The sequence below is a fragment of the Alnus glutinosa genome, chromosome 8 (assembly GCF_958979055.1).
Source record: "Alnus glutinosa chromosome 8, dhAlnGlut1.1, whole genome shotgun sequence".
NCBI classification, from domain to species: domain Eukaryota; kingdom Viridiplantae; phylum Streptophyta; class Magnoliopsida; order Fagales; family Betulaceae; genus Alnus; species Alnus glutinosa.
Window position 1 is genome coordinate 6129472 of NC_084893.1, and position 22384 is coordinate 6151855.

The 22384-nt window shown below is 35.4% G+C and overlaps 3 protein-coding genes across 6 annotated transcripts; 1 reads left to right on the forward strand and 2 right to left on the reverse strand.

The window, feature by feature from the left end:
• Positions 1-193: 193 nt before the first annotated feature.
• On the reverse strand, positions 194-2538 carry LOC133874486 (uncharacterized). The gene is made up of 2 exons (XM_062312313.1): positions 2264-2538; positions 194-826 (listed from the first exon to the last, which is right to left on the reverse strand). Exons 1-2 carry the CDS (start codon positions 2458-2460, stop codon positions 373-375), a joined length of 651 nt encoding a protein of 216 aa, XP_062168297.1. The 5' UTR covers positions 2461-2538; the 3' UTR covers positions 194-372.
• A 7625-nt stretch (positions 2539-10163) lies between these two features.
• LOC133875296 (enoyl-[acyl-carrier-protein] reductase 1, mitochondrial-like) lies at positions 10164-12644 on the forward strand. Its single transcript, XM_062313388.1, has 3 exons — positions 10164-10398; positions 10915-11098; positions 12121-12644. The coding sequence occupies exons 1-3, from the start codon at positions 10272-10274 to the stop codon at positions 12341-12343; spliced, it is 534 nt and encodes a 177-aa protein (XP_062169372.1). The 5' UTR covers positions 10164-10271; the 3' UTR covers positions 12344-12644.
• Positions 12645-13122: 478 nt separating this feature from the next.
• Positions 13123-16871, reverse strand: LOC133875860 (CRAL-TRIO domain-containing protein C3H8.02). 4 transcript variants are annotated; one of them, XM_062314112.1, is made up of 7 exons: positions 16721-16871; positions 15638-15790; positions 15067-15213; positions 14541-14693; positions 13734-13856; positions 13345-13471; positions 13123-13252 (listed from the first exon to the last, which is right to left on the reverse strand). In XM_062314112.1, exons 1-6 carry the CDS (start codon positions 16847-16849, stop codon positions 13376-13378), a joined length of 801 nt encoding a protein of 266 aa, XP_062170096.1. In that variant the 5' UTR covers positions 16850-16871; the 3' UTR covers positions 13123-13252; positions 13345-13375. The 4 variants fall into 4 exon arrangements, with proteins under 4 accessions (XP_062170096.1, XP_062170095.1, XP_062170098.1 ...); XM_062314111.1 differs by having other exon boundaries at positions 13130-13252; positions 13349-13471; XM_062314114.1 differs by having other exon boundaries at positions 13142-13244; positions 13349-13471.
• Between the last annotated feature and the right edge of the window lie 5513 nt (positions 16872-22384).

A 22384-nucleotide genomic window follows, 5' to 3' on the forward strand; every position in this document is an offset into this window, starting at 1 on the left:
TATATAGGAACTTTTGAGCCTCTGACGTTATAAATCAACCGCATGGTGATTTATTGGCAAGCCCATTGACAATGGAGCTTGGAATTGGTCATGAGGTTTTATCCACATCAATAGTGACTAATAATTGTCTGTTAGCATGGCTAAACTTGGGGTCATAAATTACAGAAAACTGCTTAGAAAAAAAAAATAATAATTACTGAAAACTATTTTATACAAATTTTTTTATTTATGCACATTCAAATAATGAAGTACCATAGGTTTTACATAACATTTAAAATTACATAGATACATACATACAGACACAGGATTCAAGACACAGTAATTTATGTTTCCTTAGCTCCAAGCACATAATAGGGCCACCCATGCCACAATTTAGTATGCAGCTACTCCACTCAACTTACAGCCATCTAATTCAGATGCATTAATATCCACCCAAACCTCATTTACACGCCCAATGATCCGGAATGGAGAACTGTACTGTGCAATCGAATAGGCATAACCACTTGCAGAAGAAGTTGAATTTGCCCATGGAGACCTGCTCAAGCTAATGCCAAGTTTCTCTGCCTCTTCAACAATGTTATTATCCCTTGCAAATCCAGAGAACCTCCTAACAGCAATACAGTGACTGTCCCATGCAAAAGGTTTCAGGTTCAGTTCTGGGAGCGGGAGCGGAGGGCTAGCTTGGAACTTCACCGGCAAGTAAAACTGCACGAAATAGGCCGATGAGTGTAGAGGGCCGGCTCCCGGGACTATGCTTGTCAATACAGGAGCTGTCATTGCGATCCGGGAGAAATTCAGATTGGCGCCTTGGATGTACTGGAACAACCTGTGAGACAACAGGAAAATATGTAGCAAAATGAAAAAGGTCTGAAAAAATAAAAGAGTGCACAAAGGATTTTATGAACGTTAAAAGAAGACATGAATCTAGAATGATGATCTATACAAAAAGCAGAAATGCTTACAGAATTCTTGCACTGTCATGCTGGATACTAGGTTAAAAACAACAAACCACATGTTCTCTATTGAAGATAAACAAAATCAGCATAAGAAAGGTATCAATGCTGCTGAAGCAGGTTGCATATCGTTGTGATGGTTATATTGATATAACTGAGGAAGAGTAAACGGAAAAATGCAGGGTATAAATCGTTTTTCATTGACAATATTTTCCACCTCGAAGGCTCGAACAAACCCCGGAAAACATTTTACACCAAGAAAGCTGTAACTCTATGGCTAACATAATTCTCAGTAGCCACAGCCTCATGATTCATGGAATCATGAAACGAGGACAGTGCTTTGAAGTATCCCCAAAACATCCACCTAAAAACTAAAATGCAACTCAGTATGTAGTCTTTCCAAGCCCTTTTATTTCTCAAACTTTAATTCCTATATCCTTCCATAATTTTTAAATTTGTACTATCCCCTATCGAGTTTCAAGAACCAAGAGCACATCATCTGGAAGTACCAACAATTATAAAATATCCAGGCTAAAAAACTAAGGGAGTTCTGGCGGCTACCGCCAGGGCAGCCGGAGCACCACATGGTGGCAGCACCGCCACTATGGTGCTACAATTTTTCTTTATTATTATTATTTTTTTATTTTATAAAAATATTTCTCAATTTTTAATTTTTACAGGACACTTCCAAAATTTTATTAAACCAATTTTCAACTTTTACTTTTTTTCAATCAAAATTTTACCAAAGAGCTTGAAATTTCCTATTTATAATTACATTATATGATACAATCTAACACACGAGATACACAAAACTGATCATATTATTGCGAGAGGGTTTACACCTTATCAGTTTTTTTTTTTGGTGGGGGGAGGGGGCTAGTAAATCATTTTAAACCTACTTGTTTGGTTCCAGAGAAAACCCAGAAAGAGCAAAGGAAACTAAATCTTGAATTACAGGATTTATTTCGATCGGGTCCCTGAAAATGTAATACCTTCAGATGAGAAACCAAGAATCAAATCAACTTCTTCTCTTTATTCTATAATTTCTCAGCAACCAAGCAGAAATCGGAAATCTTCACCCCGATTAAACCAAACTAAAACGTATCGGACTCAACTGAACATACACTTTTGACCCAAACTACATAAAAAAACAACAATAATAGAGAAATTTAAAAACCAAGGCCCAAAATTGCAAACTATAGAAGAAAAAAAAAATCGAAATTCCCGTTATTGATTGTCTTTTCCTTCATTTTCTCGGGAACCAAACAAAGAGGATAAATATGAGTGGTCAACGTAGTTAAAGTAAGTACCTATGGAAACCAAGCTTGGTGGCCTTGTCGAAGGAGATGTCTTTGACGGGAGCAGACATCCACGTGGAGTCTCTATAGAGTCTGATCTCGAAGTTGGATTCGGAGTGAACCACCGTGTACTGTGGCGATTCGAGCGCGTAGCACAGACCCAGAAACCCAAAACACAGCACCACTACCACCGACCTTGCTTTCTCCATCTCTCCCTCTTGCAAACACACAAAGCTCACCCTCAAGGTCGATCTGTCTTTGACTTCCCGCTCCTCACGACGTTTAGATCGTTTTGTTATGAAGTAATAAATAAATATAAAGAATAACATTATTTTGTAAATTTCATTTATCCACCTCGTTACTCTCAAATTAAATAATTTGAAATTTTGTTTCAATATTTATCATTTTTATTAAATTGATATTTATTATATATTCTATTTAATATTTATTAATCAAAGAAATTTTTCATACAAATTTATTAAATTGATATGTATTGTAAATTATATGTATTCTTAATATATATATATATATATATATATATATATATTCTTTTTTTTTTATATAGGTATATATATATATATATATATTCTTAATAAAACCTATATAATTCTTTTTAATTTTTTCAACCTAATTTAAAGTAAAATTTTGTTCTTTATTATTTTAACGTTAATTATAAATTTTAAAAGGGGAAAAGAGACTTTGCTCCCCTGATTTATCCACGTTGTGGCAATATAGCCCTCAATGTACCAAAATTTAGATATGACCCCCTAAACTTGTCAACGTGTGGCAAAAAATATAATCCGCCCATTCGCCCGTCTGTTTGGACGGAAAATCGGTCACATGTGTTGCACGTGACCGTTTAAGACATATATCCTACCCAAAATACTCCCGCCTCATCCAGCCTTTATCCCTTGCGTGCGTGTCTTTTTCCCTTTGTTTTTTATTAGTCCTGAGCGTGCATTTGGTCCCCACTCCCCAGTTTTCGCAACCATTTTTCTCATCTCCTTCACCAACAGCTCTACAAGAACTAGGGTTTTCCAAGTGGGCTTCTGGTTTTCGACATTGCTGACCTGTTTTCGCACCATTCCTCGAAGATGCAACCATCGGGCACTGTTTCAACGGACTCGGAGTCTTCAAGGAGTGGGGCAACTTCAAATGCAAAGCGGCTATGTTATTGCGGGGCACCGGTCTGTACGTCAACCTCCTACACCGAACGAAATTTTGGTAGAAGATTTATAAAATGCGAGAAGTATAAGGTAATTTAGGGTTTAGATTTTTAAGTGTATGTTTTATGCTGGGTATGTCGCATATATGGTGCATTTAAGTATTTTAATGCTGGGTATGTCGTATATTGCATATTAATTTGAAGAAAAAAAAAAATATAAAGCCTGACATTTGAGGAAATAATGTTTGAAACTTTCTGTGTTGTAAACTCGGGTATGAGTTGATTATATAATGATAGTCCAGTAAAAGTACGGTTTGTGTGGGTTGAAATTTGAGTACCTTTTTTAGTTTTTTTTTTTTTTAACGATGAAAAAAAAAATTAAGAGTTGAAGAAATTTGAATATATCTGAGGAAATTTATGCGTGGGTTGATTATATAAGCTCGGGTATGTGGGTTGAAATTTGAGTACCTTTTGTGGATCTTTTCTTTTCTTTTTTTCTTATTTTTTTTTCTGGTTTTTTGTTTTAGTGTTGCAGATTAATCGGGCTTGTCATTTTTTAGAGTGGGTTGATCCCAAAATGTGTTCACATGGAGAGAGGGTGGTACATCGTTTGCGGGAATGGCATATAAGTTTGATTCAAGAAGCTGCACGATGTCGTGCAATGGTGGAAACTGAAGTTGAAAAGTTGAAAGCCAATATGGAGACAAAAGAAGCCGAACGATGTCAATTTGTAGTTGAAGCAGAAGTTGCAAAGTCGAGGGCAAATATGGAGTGTGAAATTGCCGCCCTTCGTAAAGAAATCGAGATTTGGAAGATCAAATACAAAGCATCGAAGAAAATTTATAAGACAGTAATTGTATGTACATGGATATTGATAATTGTATATTTGTTTATGGTTGGATCAAAATCGAAAGGTGTGTTCGATTCCAGACGTTATCGTATGTTGTTACTATGAAGACAATGATGCTTTTGTTTAGGGTTTAGGGTGATGTGTTTATGGTGATGTGTTTATGTTGATGTTTATGGTGGTTTTGTTTTGTAAACATCGTCCATTTTTTTTTTTTTTTTTTTTTTATGTGTTTATGATGTTGTTTGCAAAGACAAATTTGTATGGAATGCATGATGGGAGCTAAAATGGACAACCTGAATGCACCAATGATGTAAGGCTTAAATTAGGAAGCAAATAACCAAATTTGTCAATATATATTCACTTGTAGTTGCAATTTTTTGTATTATAAATTTCACCAAAAATGCATAAACAAATGTGTCCACAAAAGTGTTTTAAGACATGCACACCAAAACCTGTCCAAATCTGTTCAAACATGCATAAACAAATCTGTCAACAAATAATCAAAATGGTTGAAAGTTTTTTTTGGTATCAAAAATTACACCAAAAGTGTCCAAATATGCATACCAAAACCTGTCCAAAAATAATCAAAATGGTTGAAAACAAAAATTGGCATAAAAAATTGCACCAAAAGTGTCCAAACATACATACCAAAACCTGTCCAAAAATCTGTCCAACATACATCCAAAACCACTATCATTACCAAACATACATGACCATTTACATAAACAACATTTCAACATTTGCAAGTAAATCTTACATGATCCAAATCTATCTAAATATGTCCATAAACTACTTCACACAAACCAAAAGTCCAACACCAGTCACATACAAACTTCCCAAAAAACTATACAGTCCAAGAAACAAACCTCCCAAAAAACATTACAATCAAAAAACAAACCATTACAACACCGATCACATACCAATCATTACATTCCAAAAAATAAAAAGCATGTAAAAAAAAAAAAAGCAATGCCTCCATTCTGGCATTTTCTTTTTCTGCTTTGACTCCATAATTTGTAATCATTTTTCAATGGAGTGTACCATCCTTTTTCCTTTGGCCGCTGTTGAGGATGTTGTCACTACACCACTGTCAGTAACTTGTGGGGTTCTTGGAGTCAATCCAACTACTTTCCCTCCTGTGTCTCCAGCAACAATAGTCCTAATAGTTAGGTCAATAAAAACAGGAGGTTGAGGATTAATTGGAACTGTCTGAAACATGTTCTTGATTCTACTAGACTCTCTCCTGGGTGGTGGTGGTGGTTTGGGTGCTGCCGGTTGCCTGTTCCAACTTGGCAATCTAAGTCCAACAAGGTCACTTTCCTGCCATAAGTTTAATCCAAAGAAGATTGATAAATAAGCTGGTAGGTAAGTAAGATGCATTTTAAATACTAAACTAAAGTAAAATAAGTATCAAATTTCTCTCAACTGTTGTAGTAGGTGGGGCAGTGGGTTGCTGTGTATCACCAATAATTGTCCTTAAACTCTTCTAAGAACCAAAACACATTTGATTAATCACTATCATCCCCAAGTAATTAAAGTGAATTTTAGGTCAAAAATTGAATCTCATATACTTTTTTGGTTGATGGTTGTGCACCACCCTTTCGATTGTTAGTTACTGCTAGTTCCCCTCCCTTTCGACTATTGGTTGCTGCTTGTGTCCCTCCCTTTCGACTGTTGGTTGTTGTTTGTGCACCTTCCCTTGTACTACTGCTACATCCAATGCTTTGTGCACCTCCCCTTCTAGGGCACAGCTTACCTTCCAATTTGCTGATACCATCTCTTTTTAGTTGGTACCTTCTCATAAGCTGCTTCCTAATCATTTAAAGCATTGTCAGAATAGGCTTGTCCCGAGCCTTCAAGATATATGAATTGAAGCATTCGGAGATATTGTTGACAAAGAGGTCACATTTAGGAGATTCGTTGAACCATGCTCGTGACCATCCACTGGGGTCAACCTTGTCTAGGTAGTCAAATGCATCAAGACTGATTCTCTTAATTTCTTCCATATGTATTCTGAAATCAACCTCAGTGTAAGACGATGCTACCTTCCACAACAATTCCTTCAAGGCCACCCCTCGAAACCCATTATCTCGAAAGTTGGCATATAAATGCCATACATATATTCGGTAATCTGCCATTGGAATAACAGTATCAAAACTTGGAATAAGACTCTGCATCATTCCAATGTACAAAAGGGTAAGTTTACATGTAGAACAAAAAAAAAAATCAGGAAATCATAATATATAAAACTATGTAAGTAATTAATTTAACTAACCTTTTGTCGATCAGAAATGAATGTAGGAGAAGTGTGCCTCTCATGTGAACCAAGATCTAAAACTAGGCACTCCAAGAACCAAGTCCAACTATCTTTTGTCTCAGATTCTATAACGGCAATTGTAATCGGGTACATGTTGTTGTCGGCATCTCGACCAACCGCAGCCAATAATATTCCCTTGTAGGGTCCTTTCAAAAAGCACCCGTCTAGGCCTATAACAAGCCTACAACCTTCCAAGAACCCTTTCTTTATGGATGCAAGGGACATGTAGAGTCTATGAAACTTAGCAGGAAAATTAGGGTTTGTTTTTTCAACCTTAAGTATTACACAGTTGCTCGGGTTAGTACGCCTTAAAGTCTCACAGTAATCCCACAGCCTGCCATACTGCTCACCCAAACAATCGTACAACCTCTTCCCTGCCTTTTTCCTACCTCTATACATTTGACTCCTACTTACTTCAACATTCCATTTCCTATTCACTTCATCTTGTATCACTTGCAGTGGCATGTCCGGCTGAATTTTAAACTTATCATATAGTTTATCTGATATCCACCTCTAATTGACAATTGAGCTCTTGTATACTTGAGAACAAGTATGTTTAGGTCTTAAGGACCTCAATTCAAATGATGCATCAATCGCCATCTGTCTACCGTAAACTCTATACTGACAAGATGGATCTTTACATACTGCTACACACTTTGCTCTTTCATTTTTCATAAACTTTATGTCATTTCCCCTTCTAACACTGTACTGCTTAACAGCTTCTCTAAAAAGTTGTATGCTAGAGAACTTCATTTTAAGCTTCAATTCTGGATTGCCTAGGTCAATTTCCTGGAACTCCACACCATGGTGAGATGAAATCCCACCATCCTCATCTTCACTAACAGTTGGTGACAATAGAATGTCACTTCTACCAATGTCAGAGTCTCTTTCATCAACCTCAACATCTTCAAATGATATCATTTTGATGTTACCAGATGGCCCACTCTCGCCATTACCATCATCCAAAATATCCCCACTCTCACTCCCACCCTCTACATCAGCACTATCATCACCATCCCCATCCTCATTCCCATTCCCATTCTCATCCCCATCACCCTCCACACCCTCATCCGTTTCTGGCATTGTTGGGGGGCTAGCACTATCCCTCAGACAATCAAAAACATATTCATCATCACTTATTTTATCATCCCACCATGTGTCGTTATAATCAACCCTACCTCCATCATCTTCCTCTTCATCATTTTCTCAATCTTCCCCATCCTCACCTACATTACTTTGGAAAGAAACAATATAAAGCTCTACAACAAGAGTATCCACATGTTTGGCAACCAAATAAGCCACATCATAATATGAGAAAAGTAGTTGTAAACCATCCACTAGATTTTTGGTAGGGTCCCTAACGTAAATCAAATCACCTGGACTGTACCCATATTGTCCCAAAATAGACTCAATCAAGACAAATGTCATATTATCCGGATCCACATGTTCTGGATGAACATCCACTTGACCCCCCACATAAATTCATCCACATTTTTTATCAAACCTACCCCTGTGGTTTATCTCAAACACCAATTTCATCCTACACATGCACACAACAAAATACATTATCAACGGGACAAGGGGACCACTATAATAAATAAGCCATTGTAACTAATATACACAACACATGTCAATAGCATCAGGGCCCAATGTACAGTACAACATCAAAATAATGGTCTTACATAATGCTCCAACATCAGTACAACATGAAAATAATTCTCATTTACTAAAAACCCAATGTGATAAAATCTATGTTTGGTCTGAAAAAGTGTTTGATATAACAGAAATCTGAAAAGTCTTTATGCATTTTTAAGAATTTTTGAATTGTCAAATTTAGGTATCTGGCTTAGGAACATAAAACAAAAGTCAAAAAACACAAATACAAACAAACATGACCTTAGTGGCTGTCTCAAAAATGGAGATTACATGCCACACGTAGGGACATTAAGTTCACAACTAGGTTATAAAAATGTCTAGAACCATATTAGATTTTGGACAATTGAACTTTCCTGATGATTAATAGGATACAATTAATTAATTAGAGCATTTATCTAAATGAGACACTGTATGGTTAGCAATTTAAAATATCTTTCTTCCTCATGAAAACCCCAATTTCTAAGATTTCAAGTTTAAGAAAGTTAGACAAGTGCAAAACGATTAACCAAACAATTCAAGTCCTTATTGAATTTCATAGAATTAGATTAGTCTTGGAATTCTAAACTTGTGGAACCCAAAGGTGTAGCATCTACTTATTAATTAATGTTATTGGCAATATTGGGATAATTAGAGTCCATTTGGCCTTGTGATTTTCTAGGCTAAAAGTACATTTTTAGACAAAATGATGAAAATCGTCTCGTTTTTTAGAACATGAAAAAATCTATGTTTTTAAATTGTAAAGGAGTATACTTTTAAAAATGCGCTATTTTAAATGCAAACTACTATAAAGTAGATGCTATAAAGTAGCATATACATCACTGCATACCCTAAAATCCCGACAAACCATAGTGCAAAGCACTCTTGGTGAAAAAATTACAGATCGGGACCACTATGAATGAATATAAAACCCATAGACCAAAACCCACAAATCCCGACAAACCCTGACATTTTTTTATACCAAAATCGCAGTCAATTTATATATAAAAACATGAGACTTAACAAACAACATTAACAAAAACACCAAATCCGACAACCATTAACTAACAAAAACCCCCAAATCCAAAAGCCTAGATTAACAAAACCCCCTAAATCGCCTACAAAAAAAAATACTTTAACCATTTAAAAAAAGGCACTGACCTTTATTGAACGCCTTTTGGAGTTGATAGGTTCCGAAAGATCTCCCGTTGTTGGTGTGGAGTTCAGCGACAAAGTCTTGGTGGGTCAGCCTTCGTGTAGAACGTTCGACAGTGCTAAGTGGGGACCAAATGCACGCATGAGAAAAAGGGAAAAAGACACGCACACACGGGATAAAGGCTGGATGAGGCGGGGATATTTTGGGTAGGAGATATGTCTTAAACGGTCACGTACAACGCATGTGACCGATTTTCCGTCCAAACAAACGGGCGAATGGACGGATTGTATTTTTTGCCACACGTTGGCAAGTTCGGGGGGTCATATCTAAATTTTGGTATATTGGGAGCTATATTGCCACAACGTGGATAAATCAAGGGGACAAAGTGTCTTTTCCCCATTTTAAAAATAATAAATACTAATATAATAAAATCCTAATAATTTAATTTAATATGGACAAAAATTTATTATAAACCGGTTTGTAAGAAATTTTTTTACAATTTAAATATAAGATTGGCATGTATTCTTTAAACATGTGAGAAATACATATTCTTTTATTAATACTATTAAAAAAACATGTACTCTATTAAAAAAGCATGTAAGAAGTACATGCTATTTAAATAACAAGTGTTTCTCACATGTTAATTTTATACGTGAATTGTAGGTAATTTTCTATGAACCGACTCATAAAAAATTTCTGTCCATTTAATATATATATATATAAAAGAGGACACAATATGACCAAAAAAAAAAATAAAAAAAAAAAGAAAAAAAAAGAAAAAAAAAGTAGAAAATGAAAACCAAATACAACCAGTTGTTTTACTGAACCAGTTGGAACTCATTACCTCCAAAACAAAGACAGTTCTTCTTCCTCCGAGAGAGAACGCGAGACAACGAGAAAATGCAGTCCGTACGGAAATTCATCGCCGGCGACCACCGGATCGGAGTTCGACGCGTTTCGACCGCCGATTCCGCTTCTCTCAGAAAGAGCGTTGTTTCTTTGTTGGATTCGCTTTCTCTCAAACCAGGTATTGCAAACCCTAGGCCGATCACTTTCACTTTCAATTTCACAGTGCTTTATATATAATGCCCTGTTTGGTTCCCTAGAAAATAAGTGAGAAAAACGAATCAAATTATAACCGTTGAGCCTCTGCTTATAGCTTACCTGTGACTAGTTCAAACTTTTATTTTCATAATCACTCTGTTGGAAACAACAATGGCATGTAGCATAAGATTGAAACTCATTTCGTTGGGCCTCGTTACGAATCAACTGATTCGTTTTTACTGTAAGGATCTGTGTTGGTCACTGAGAAAACGTAGGAAAATTAAAGTTGTTACTTAGAAAACGTAGGCAAAGCTCTAAATCTTTTTTCTTTCTTTTTTTTAGTGTATATCTACAGTGGGGAAATTTTGATTTTCGGGTTTTTGCTGATATTCTCTTAAAGCGAAAAAAAAGCTGATGTGTGTTAGTCTTGGGATTTTGGTTATTGATCTGGAGTGTATCTGATGGTTATTGTTATGGATGGTGGAAATGACGGTGGTAGGTGCAACGCTGGTGCAGAATTGTGGGGACAGTGATATTGGGAAGGTTGTGGTTCAGGTGGCAAAAGAGCGGAACCTTCAGACCATAAGCATAATCGAAGACAAGCCGGGGAGTCCTGATATCATTGAAGAGCTCAAGGCACTTGGTGGGGATATAATTGTCCCTGAAAGTTACACAAAGACATGGTACTTTCTATTTCCTGGTGGATTTCTCGTGAGTATATGGTGTTGAATGTAATGCGTCTCTACCAAGGCATGTGCTTGTTGTGAACCTGAAAAATGATTTAGTTGTTTCTTTATGCTTGGTGGTGAATGCGTGACAACCGAAAGGAAAAAGCCCCTGAAAAATTCGTCCCATGTTGGGATGATAAATTGTCCACATTGAGCAAGTGGATTATAAAGGTGCTATGGGTGCTAAGTCTTATATTGGTTCCTTATTAGGTGAGATTGAGCTTTATAAATAATTTTATGGAGTTCTAATTGCAATTTGACTAGCATTTTTGGAGTGATAGCTCTGGTGTGGCTAACATTATTATTTTTATTATAAATAATTCATTTTATTTGTTGAGCACAGAGGAGTGCAACTCAAATACACATTATGTATACAACGAAAGTCTGCCTTACATGCTAAAAGAAGAACAAAAATTCAAATTCAGAAAAGTTAGAAAAGTGAGAGATATTATATGCCACAAATATGGCTATCATTTTTTTTTTTGGGGTTGATGCAGAATTGACTTGTGATTATAGTGGTTTTGAATGCAATGTGTGTCTCTACTAAAGTTGGTGCTTCTTGTTTTTGGTTTGCTGAGTAATTGTGAATGTTTGTGAACCTAAAAAATGATTTGGTTGCTTCATTCTGCCTGTTGGGGAATATGCACTAATGTTTTCCTTGCCCTCATGGTGTTCTTGTTTGACATCAAGTTATAAAGTAGCCGTTACCATCAGAGGTCCTTTTCTCTCCAGATTTGTAGAGTAGGCCTTTTTGTGTGATTCTCTTCGAGTTGTGAACAAATTTGGGAACAAAGAAGTAGGAGTCTTATACATAACATTTGGGGTAATAGGAGGTTTGAAACTGTAAAAGTACTAAAACACAATAACGGGACAATTTTAAGGTTTTTTTTTAAAAACTGAAAGAGTGACTGCTTTTGTCTCTATTCTGATCAAGGATATTCTCCTTTTACTCAAACATTACGTTTTTCTGCTAGCAGGTATATGAAGCGTTTAGCTGGTGAACTAAGACCATCAGCAGGTCTGAATTTCAGTGATGGGTACCAAGCAACTGCTGTATGCAAAGCAGTGACGAGTGGGGGAACATTTCTCACTTATGGGAAGAAGTTGCCAAAGCATGTGGCCTACGATGGAGCAGCTCATAAACCAGTCGAGTGGGATGCTTTCCTCAGGGCAAAGAATCTGAAAGTGTTGAACTACTAGGAAAGAAATTGGAAGTTGTCCCAATGAACAGTGGTATTTTTGTTCACCTTTTCATTCTGATGAGCTTCTTGCATTTTTAGAGTTGTTATGTGGAGAATGTTTTTCCACACGATGAACGAAATTGTTTGTCCTAATCCCTGTTAAGTTCATTTTGAAGACCCCCAAATTATGCTTGCTGAATGCTTGTAAAGAGGGGGATCTTTATTCTCCTAGTTGTAGGCCCTTGTGATCTGCAAGTGAGCAACTTTGTATTTTATAAATAATCATTCTCGTTTGATAACAGAATTAATTGTTTTTACCATGTTTCATATTCTGCATATTATCCACAATTAAACCAATCACTGTATGGCATTGCCTGTTAATTGGCGGTGCTTCTATTTCCAATTTGGCCCTAATTGTTCTCTTTAGCCGCATTTCTCACTGAGCTGAGATAAAATTCCATGTTATTACCGTGCGACTGTTGATGCTTTGGTTTAATACATGCAATGGAAAAAACCAAACTAATAAGAAGAAAATAGAGTTACTGAAAATACAACTGAAGGGAAGATTTTATTTCTATTGAACATCCACTTTTGTCATTGATACAGTATAGACAACATGGATTTGAGGAATTTACCTTAATTCATAGTCTATTAAGTAAATATTTTTCACTCGATTTGGTAAAGGCTTTTGAGAATGACTTCTTCACATGTTCGTGGTTCAAGTACTAGTGGTTGCTTTATATAAACCTCCTTCCATCCCCCAAAGAAAAAGGTAGAAATCTTATCAAAAAAAGAAAAAGGTAGAAATAAATTCTTCAGTCACTGGGGAGGCCAAGGAGATGTGGAATAAGTTCAACCGTCAAACCCTAATGATCTTGAAGAAGTTGTGGTCCATCTGAACCGCCAACCATATGCCTCCACTGCAGTTCTGAATAACGTTATCAAGATGAGAGAAATATTGCACAGAAAATGCCATAAAATAAGAATGAAGTTGTGTAATTAAATGCATTATTCTCATACCTACCAAACCATGAGATGCATATAAGAATTTCTATTTTGATAAGTCATTTCGGTCTCTAAAGCTAGCCGGCACTGTCCCTTTTGTAAAATATTCCTTCCTGACAGTCTCCACCGAGCAAAATCTCACCTTCAAAAACAGATATACACGAACTAATATGACAATACATAAACGTGAGCAGAAGGGCAGAGAAGCAGAACAAGAAGAAAGTAACAAACAGCACCTGGATTATTCATGTCCAAGTTAGTTTTATATTAATTTGCTATTCATTGATTTTATGTCCAGATCTCGTTATAGGAAACTTGAAAGAGGAAAAAGAGGAACAAATTTAATTGTAGAAAAGATATCTAACTTCCCTTGGAAACAAAAAATGCCAAAGGTTAGTCCATACCAGAGAAGCATATGATTTTAACAAGGGCCTGGCAAGCTGCCAAATTGGCTTAAACACAAATGGAGCTTCCACAAAGAGGACTTGGCCCAACCGCCTCGGATAATAACAATAAGCTACATCAAACTGTCAAAAGAAATGAAGGAGCAATAAATCAACCCAGAATGCTCATAATACGACTTTCAAGTAATTATGCTACTGTCTTAAAAGGGGAAAAAAAAAAAAAAAAAAAAAAAAAAAAGAAAGAAAGAGAAAGCTATAGTTTTTGAACTTCTGCATAGTGTTGGCAAAAATTAAGCAAAGGAATGTGATTTCAAGTTATAAAACTAAACAAATAGTTGAACTGATGGTTTCCTTTCAAACCGATCAAGTATATATATTTGCCAGCAATAGCAATGACATTGAGTAGTAGAGTAGTCAACATCAGATAAGGACTAAATGACCCAGGATTTTTTTATTTATTTAAAGCATATTGAGCTCCACGGTTAAGAAACCAAAGAACCCTTAAAATCGTCGCCTCAACTTTCAACTATAGATTCATTGCAAGCTAAGCTAGTAACAGTAGCAGTAGTATGTGTGCAGGGAAAGTTTGTAGAAAATTGACAACCACCACCAACCTATGGAATTTGGAAGAACTACATAGAGAACTCAATCAGCTGAAATTGATGCTTCTTTGTTTTTATATGTCAGACTGTGGCATTTAATTCATTGCATAAAATAATGCCAGCTACAGGAGCAAGAGAAACAACACATATCTAAGTTCAAATTACCCATATAGAATATAATCAGCAGCTAGTGCACAAAAATTACCAGAAATGTCAAAAAATTAAGATCTGCATTATCAGTACCAAAGCCCCGAAGATCAAATATTCCGAGTATTTCTTCTTTCCCAGCAGGAAGCTTACCCAATGCTTTCTCAATCATGAAGACACAGAGCTTCTCATTCTCTGCAGGATCGTGCATCTATAAGCAAATTGATCTATGATTATGGTTAGAACATAGAACATTGCTAGAAAATCAAAATTTTAAATTGGAGTTTGAAATTCAACCAATATTTCCTTGACTTCAGAAATACCATACATGAATAGAATAATAGCAAAGAATTCATGCAAAGGGTAATATATATAATCATCCTAAGATAGAAATACTCCCATAGAGTTGCAAAACATGTGCTCCTTTTTGTATTCTCAGAAAGTCTACCTCATCAGACCGCAATAAAGTTCACAGAAACTAGGATTGTAGGGGCAAGTGACTATTCAACTTTTTAAGATAAACATAAAATTGTTTTTGTTTTTTCATTTGCAGATTAAGAGAGTACTTCAAGTTTTGGACTTACTGCAGGAAAATGCTTGGATCCCACCACTATGAGCACTGGTCTGTCATTCACATCAAGAAAATCATGCACATATGCCTTTCCAGTTTGAGCTACATCTTTCACCGACTCTTCAGACAATTCCGACACCTTGAACTCTTGACGCCATTTCTTGTATGGGTAGAATTGGAAAAGTGAAGAAGTATAAATTCATTAAACATCAATTGTTTTGCATTGTTTAAATCAAACAAACCTTCCAATGCAAAATTCAAGGGCCACATCCTTACAAAGAATTATTCCTTTTTCTTAAGCAACAACTAGGAATGTTTCAGAATAGCTTTTAACAGGTGCAAACCAATCACAGAATAATCTGGAAAAGCCAAAGAAATCAAAGTCCATTTTTGTAAAGAAACTATGTCGCCTTAAATGTCTATGCAATTATTTTCAGTCTCCATTTGCCAATGAACTTTAACTTTTCCAAAAACCAAAATAGTTGGATAAAATTCAATTTGAAACACCAATGCACGCATACGTACACACACGCACACACATATATATGCTAAAATTGAGAATCTTGCAAGAGTGTTGAGGATACAATGGCTTTAGTCAATTTTGCAACAGTATCTTCAACAGAGAACTTCCGGTCCTTCAGAAACCATAGGATCATATCGTCATCATCTCTTCCATTTTTGCCTACAGGAAGACTACGATATTCTTTTTCAAGCTTCTCTTTTACTTCCAAAACTAGCTGCAGAATTAGAAAACATAGGCTATAAAAATTCTTCTTCATTTCACTTATATTGAAAATGAAGAAACAATCAAACATGGCGCAATATCAACCAAAAGCATCCACACAAATCCCAGTTGACCAGTTTTGGGCTCCATTTGGTCCTACCGCCATTTGTTCAACAGAAGAGAAGTAAAAGACCACTAAAAAAAATGGGTTCGCTGAGTTTTGTTTTTGTAATAACTTTTAAAGTATTGATTAAGTGATTAAATTTACTTCTTCCTATTAGCTTAAGCTTTTGGGACAAGTAATGATCTAACGTGGTATCAAAACCAAAGGTCCTGAATTCAAACCTTGACTCCGTCATTTATCTCTCATTTCAATTAAATATTTCGCGTATTGGGCATCACCTATTAAAAGGAAATATGAGCTCACACTTGAGGATGCGTGTTAAAATATTGATTAAGTGATTAAATTTACCTCTTCCTATTAGCTTAAGTTTTTGAGATAATTGATGATTTAACAATAACTAACAATTTTAAGCTCATATAAGCTAAGTTAAACTATTGTGCTTTTGCTATTACTACCCTCCATTTTCAAGCTCATGCTTCACTTTTAGGAAATTGTTTAAACCAATAGCCATTTCATCCATTTGGGTACTCTAAGAATTTAAACAGAAGTTCTAAAATAGAACCATGCTTTAAATTTTTTGGCTTTTGGGCAAAATAGTTCATAATTTAGAATTTAGAATTCGAATTTATTTTCTATCCCCATGCGTCTGCAACCAAATGGAGCATTGGGGAACAATATATTCAGAGAATATGAAAATTGCAGTCGTTGGCCAAGGCATTTTCCACTAGAATCACGGAACACAAACATAAATGCTCCCATTTTTTAGCACTAAGCTACAAATCGCAATATAAAGCATCAAAGTTAGTACAAAAAAGAAACCTTGCGTGAATCTTTCTGGTCTAGCATACTGTTCTGGACTGAGAGCTTGCGAGTTCGAGTGGCTTTCATGGAAAAGTTACTTGGAGGGACAAGCGGGTGACGAAGATTTTGACACAGACGGAGCGCCATCTTTTTTGTCACAGGCGGCTGTTGATAACGATGACAGTGTGTGAAGCCAGAGCCTTGTCATAAGTTCTTCACTCCTAAACATGCAAAGCGACGCCGTCTTGGATTTTATTTTTCTCTCTTTTTTTTTTTTTTTTTGAAATAACTTCACAAAATGATATTTAATTATATGCCGTTTTGAGATAATGACACTAAATTAGCAAACGTCTCAAACTAAGATATCCACTTTTTCAAACGTCTCACTTAAAGAGTATTCCGTTAGAGAATCAGCAATTAGAGGCATGGTTAGAATAAAGTTAATATTGGTAAAAAGAATTTGTGCAGCTCACCATCAAAATTCATTAAAGTGATTAAGACAATTTAGGGAGTGTTTAGTAAAATATTGTACAACTCTATTCACTTCTCAAACACCAAAAACTTTTATTAAAACTATCAAACGGATTTTTAGATTTGGACAGTGGCCTCCGCTAGCATATTTTTCAAAATAAAGTACAAAACTCTTTCTCAAAACTTAAAATAATTCTTCAAAATAAAAAATAAGACACAAAATTAACATATTTTCCAAAAAAAAAAATGAAACAAAAAAGTGGTACAGCGTGGTGGCCACCATTTGGCAACCGACCACCAGCCCGCCATGTGCTAGTTATGGCGGCCCCGCATTGGCCGGCCGCCGCTAGCTAGATATGACGACCTGGCAACTAACGGTAGGGTCACTGAAGCACCACCATTGTTGTGCTACAATTTTTTTTAATTTATAAAAGTATTTCTCAATTTTAATTTATAAAGAATTTGTGCATCAATCTAGCTCACCATTGTTTTGCTCCATTTGCATGTGACAAGCAAATGGCTTTTAAAAATATATGTGAAGTACATGTTTTTTTAATAAAATTTCTTTTTAGTTTGTCTTTGTAATTAAATTTGATTGAATAATGAAAATATTAAAATATTAATTAAATGATTAAATTTATAATTTTCTATTCATTCTAATTTTTGAGATAAAAAATAATTTAACAACCATGATCATTATGCATGTTAGAATATATTGTTAGATTTGATATTATAAGATTTAATTTATGCATTAATTGTAATCGATTATAATTAAATCAGATTGGAATATACTCAATTCTGATTTGATTTGATCATCCATACCTTTTTGTATTTTCTCTACGTACATACTCTTTTGTTGATAAATAACTCATTCTAGCGTTTTTCTAATGTTCTTCTGAATGACATAGATTTAATAAAAAAAATTATCTCAAAATGTGACCTACGAAATGTACTTTTTTTTCTTTTTTTATTATGATGAATAAAACCCTTTATAAAGCTCAAACTCAACATCCTCACACTCCAATTAAAACTGGAAACAAATCCTGCATAGAACAAACCCCTAGCTAGGAACACCACCAGCAGAAAACCTGCTAAAGCACTTCTGCAAACAACAAACAGTACACAATTACACTGCAACACCACCTACAACAACCAGAAAGAACCGTAACGTACACTATATACATAGTAGCAGAAGACCAACACAAAACACTATGAATTAAGCACAAAACAAAGCAACAAAAAAAATATATATACATATATATTCTGCAGAAAACTCCACCAAAGCATGCCATCATCTACGCTTACAAGGGAACTTCAGAGGGATTTTATAAAACAGTCTGGCCTTCGCTTCCCATCTAATCTTAGAGATCATCCTTTCTTCGGTTAGAGGAGTTTTACGAAATGCAAATTTTGAAGCAAAAAAATTAATTTCATATCATTCAGAAGAACGCTAGAAGAGGAGCTCTAGCATTTCTCCCATTTTGTATTCTCTATACATCCCTATATAGATAGGGATCATTTATATTAATTGTAAATGATTAATTAAGGAATAAAAAGAACAATGTAATCATTTGGGCTTTGTTTTGTAGACGTAGGTTATAGACCGAATCACGTAAAAATTTTATTCTTATTTTATTTATTCCGTTTTTCATTTTATATTTGGTATCAGAGCTATATATAGGCAAACACCAATTTCAATCCTATGGAATTTCAATAATTTTTTTTTTTTTTTTTTCTCATCGATTTGTATCTAATCCTCCCATATATCATAGAAGAAATCCATCTATGAGTCTACGTATATATATATATATATATATGTTTGTCTTTTTGCCTACAGTAGTCCTTTTCCCGTTGGAGACTCCATCCAGGTTGTTTGTCAAATCAAGGAGATCGAGTTATATTCTTTTGGAGCAGATTTCTTGCGGGGTTGTTGCTTATGTCGCGACTTAATTCCTTAATTAGTGAAGAAAAACATAATGAAGATTTGGTAACAGACAGCAAAGCACATGCATGCAAGCATTCAACGTGATCCAGCAAAACAGGGAAAGCTCATCAAGGATGAAGATTTGAGTGCTATTGACATTCAAAATTCCTTATTTTGCTTTGTATATATCCATTCGTTGTCTCTCGATCAATTGCCTTTGTAGTTCTCTTAGCTGCATGTGTAGGACCAAGTTGAACGATAAATAAAAGAGGCCAAGCTGCCCATTTCAGCCGACAGTCGACAATGGCTCTCATTTCAGTTATAGTTGGCTCATATTTTGACCCATTCTTTTGGCTTTTGTAGTATTGTTTAAAGATACATGCTTGACCTATGTGATATTGTTTAAGCCCAAGGCCAATTTCAGCCTATAGTTAGCTCTCATTTTGGCTTATAGTTGACTCTATTTTTAGCCCATAGTTAGCCCATCTTTTTGCCATTTGTGAATTTGTTTAAAACCCTTGCTCATTTTAGCCCATAATTGGCTTTGATTTTGGCCCATAATTGGCTTATTGAAATTTAAAGCGCATCTCCAATCAATGTCATGACCGACCACCTCCAATCATCGCCATCGATCTTTGTCGATCGTTGTCATCTCCAGCCAAAAAAAAAAAAACACACAATAAAATCAAGCTTCTTGATTCTTTCGCCTTAATTTTGAGAGGAGATGTTAGAATATATTGTTAGATTTGATATTATGAGATTTAATTTATGCATTAATTGTAATTGATTATAATCAAATCAGATTTGAATATACATTATAAAAAAATACATTTTCTTGACGGTTTTTTTCAAAACCATCTAGAATTATAGTTTTACAGACAGTTTTATAAAACCGTCTGTAAATTAATTTCCAGACGGTTTTTTAAAAACCATCTCTAAATTTAGAGACGATTTTTTTTGAAACCGTCTGTAACTTTTTTTTTTTTTCTTGTTTCTTTCTTTTTAAAACAAAACCATCGTTTTTCTTTCTCTCTCCGAAAAAAACCAATCTCTCTCTTAGAGCTCTTTGTCATTCTTCTTCCTCTCTCCGGCCGGCGATTGAAGACGGATGTCGATGGGATCTGGACCGTCGGCGGAAACGGGACGTGCGGCGGGATCTCACGACGGTTTTCGGCCAGATCTGTCAAACCTACGCCGGTGTACTTGCGTCGGTTTGACAGATCCGGCAGGATCCGGCCAAAACTGTCAAACCTACGCCGGTGTACGTGCTTGGGTTTGATAGATCTGGCCGAAACCCACTCTTGACAGGATCTGTGGCCGGAATACAGAGAGAGATCCGGTTGGAATATGTGGATTTTTCGGTCAATTCTCTCTTCCTCTCTCTTTCTCTCCACCCTCCGGCCTCCTCATCGCTACTCTCTTCTAAACCACCAGACGGATCTTTGTTTTTTTTTTTTTTTTGTTTGGATTGTGTTTGTTTTACATTTTGTGTTTGTTTTGGGTTTGGAATTAATGTTTGTTGGGTAGTGCGAGAGCATGGGTGTGGTGGAGAAGAAGCTGATGGAGATGGAGATCTCATACGTGCGACTGTGATAACCTTCCGGTGGTCCCTTTAGCCGGCGAGATGGCTATGGAAGAAAAGGCAACGAAGCTTTGATCGCTGGACAAAATAATAATAACAATAATATTAAAAAAAATGATTATAATTAAAAAAATAAAAAAAATTATGGATGGTTTTGGGCAAAACCGTCCAGAAGGAATTGCGGACGGTTTAACCGTCCATAACACGGATTAGCGACACATTTTTCTGGATGGTTTGAAACCGACCAAAAAAAACCGCCTGAACCTTTTTCTAAACCCTTTTTTACAATATTTGGACGGTTTAATTCCTGAAATTTTTATAGTAATATTCAATTCTGATATGATTTGATATTCTATACCATTTTGTATTCTCTCTACATCCCTATAAATAAGGATCATCTGTATTGTAAATGATTAAGAAATAAGCGTAAATCTTTAAACTTTACCTTCTTATTTTCTTTATTTCGTTTTTCAATATTTTACATTTCTATAGTTTCGCATTATAATTAGCACATGCAGCTTTCTTGACGGGCTTATTTAATTGGGTGAGATCAGGGTAACCCTATATCTTATCATAGTGAATAAGCCTACCTAGCTAGTAACTGCATGCTTACGTACGTACATGGTCTCTGTTGCATAAAGCATGCATCTCTGAATTAATATGTTTTTTAAGTGAGTAGATGGATGGTTAGGTAGAAGAAAGAAGAAAAGATCTACATAATAATTAATATAAACATGTCATTTTTTTTTCTTTTTTTCTTTTTCTCAAGTTCATTGAACAAAACAACAAAAACAAGCTTAAAGCAAACACAACTATAAACCTAATAAACTAGTGGGAGGTGTATCTTTCTCACTTACAATTGGAATAGAAAAAAGGAGAGGAGAAACAGTGAGAATGTGGCAGAAAAGAATATGACTGCGATTCAATGTGCTACTAAATAAGCACAGAAGTTTGTACTTTTAATGACTTTTCTAGCACTCCAAAAAATGAATGTAAGGATTGAGCCAATGATATCATATATAATAAGAGAAATGCGCTTATCAAGAGGATTCTGAGAATGTTGCAGAGACGAAATAATCACTTGAGAGTCTCATTCAATTATAAAATTATTGAAATTTAGAAATCGAGTATGCCAGAGAAGCAGCTAATTAAGCGTGCTGCTAAGGCCTCATCATAATTGGGAAGATAGGGATGGCTTATTTGGGAGATCATAGGAATAATATGACCTTGATGATTGCAGCAAACCACAGCTTGAGCTGAGAAGGTATCCGGTATATATAGCAGTATCAAAATTGAATTTGTAGCTAGAAAATATAAGGGGTAGCTAGCGTTCTACATGAGCTGGGGTTTGATTCTAGGCTGTAAAATGTTCCAAATTAAAGAAACCTTATTGATATGCTGAGAGACTTGAAGAGTATCATGAAATGCTTTATTTCTGTAATACCACAGGAGATCACAAGAAACTATATCAAAAATGTAGAATTTGTCACAGTCAAGAGGAGGGATCGCTAACAGAGCAGGAGAAATAATCAGCTTGACCCAATCTACCATATTAGAAAACTTAATGATATTAATTATTACCCTTGTCTTATCTTCTTGTTACTTCGAATAATTAGCTAGTGTCATGTGGGTGTTACTTGTCGCCATTTTCTCTGATTTGTGGGTCTTATTAAATTAAGTCCATTTTTCTATTATTTGTGATGTT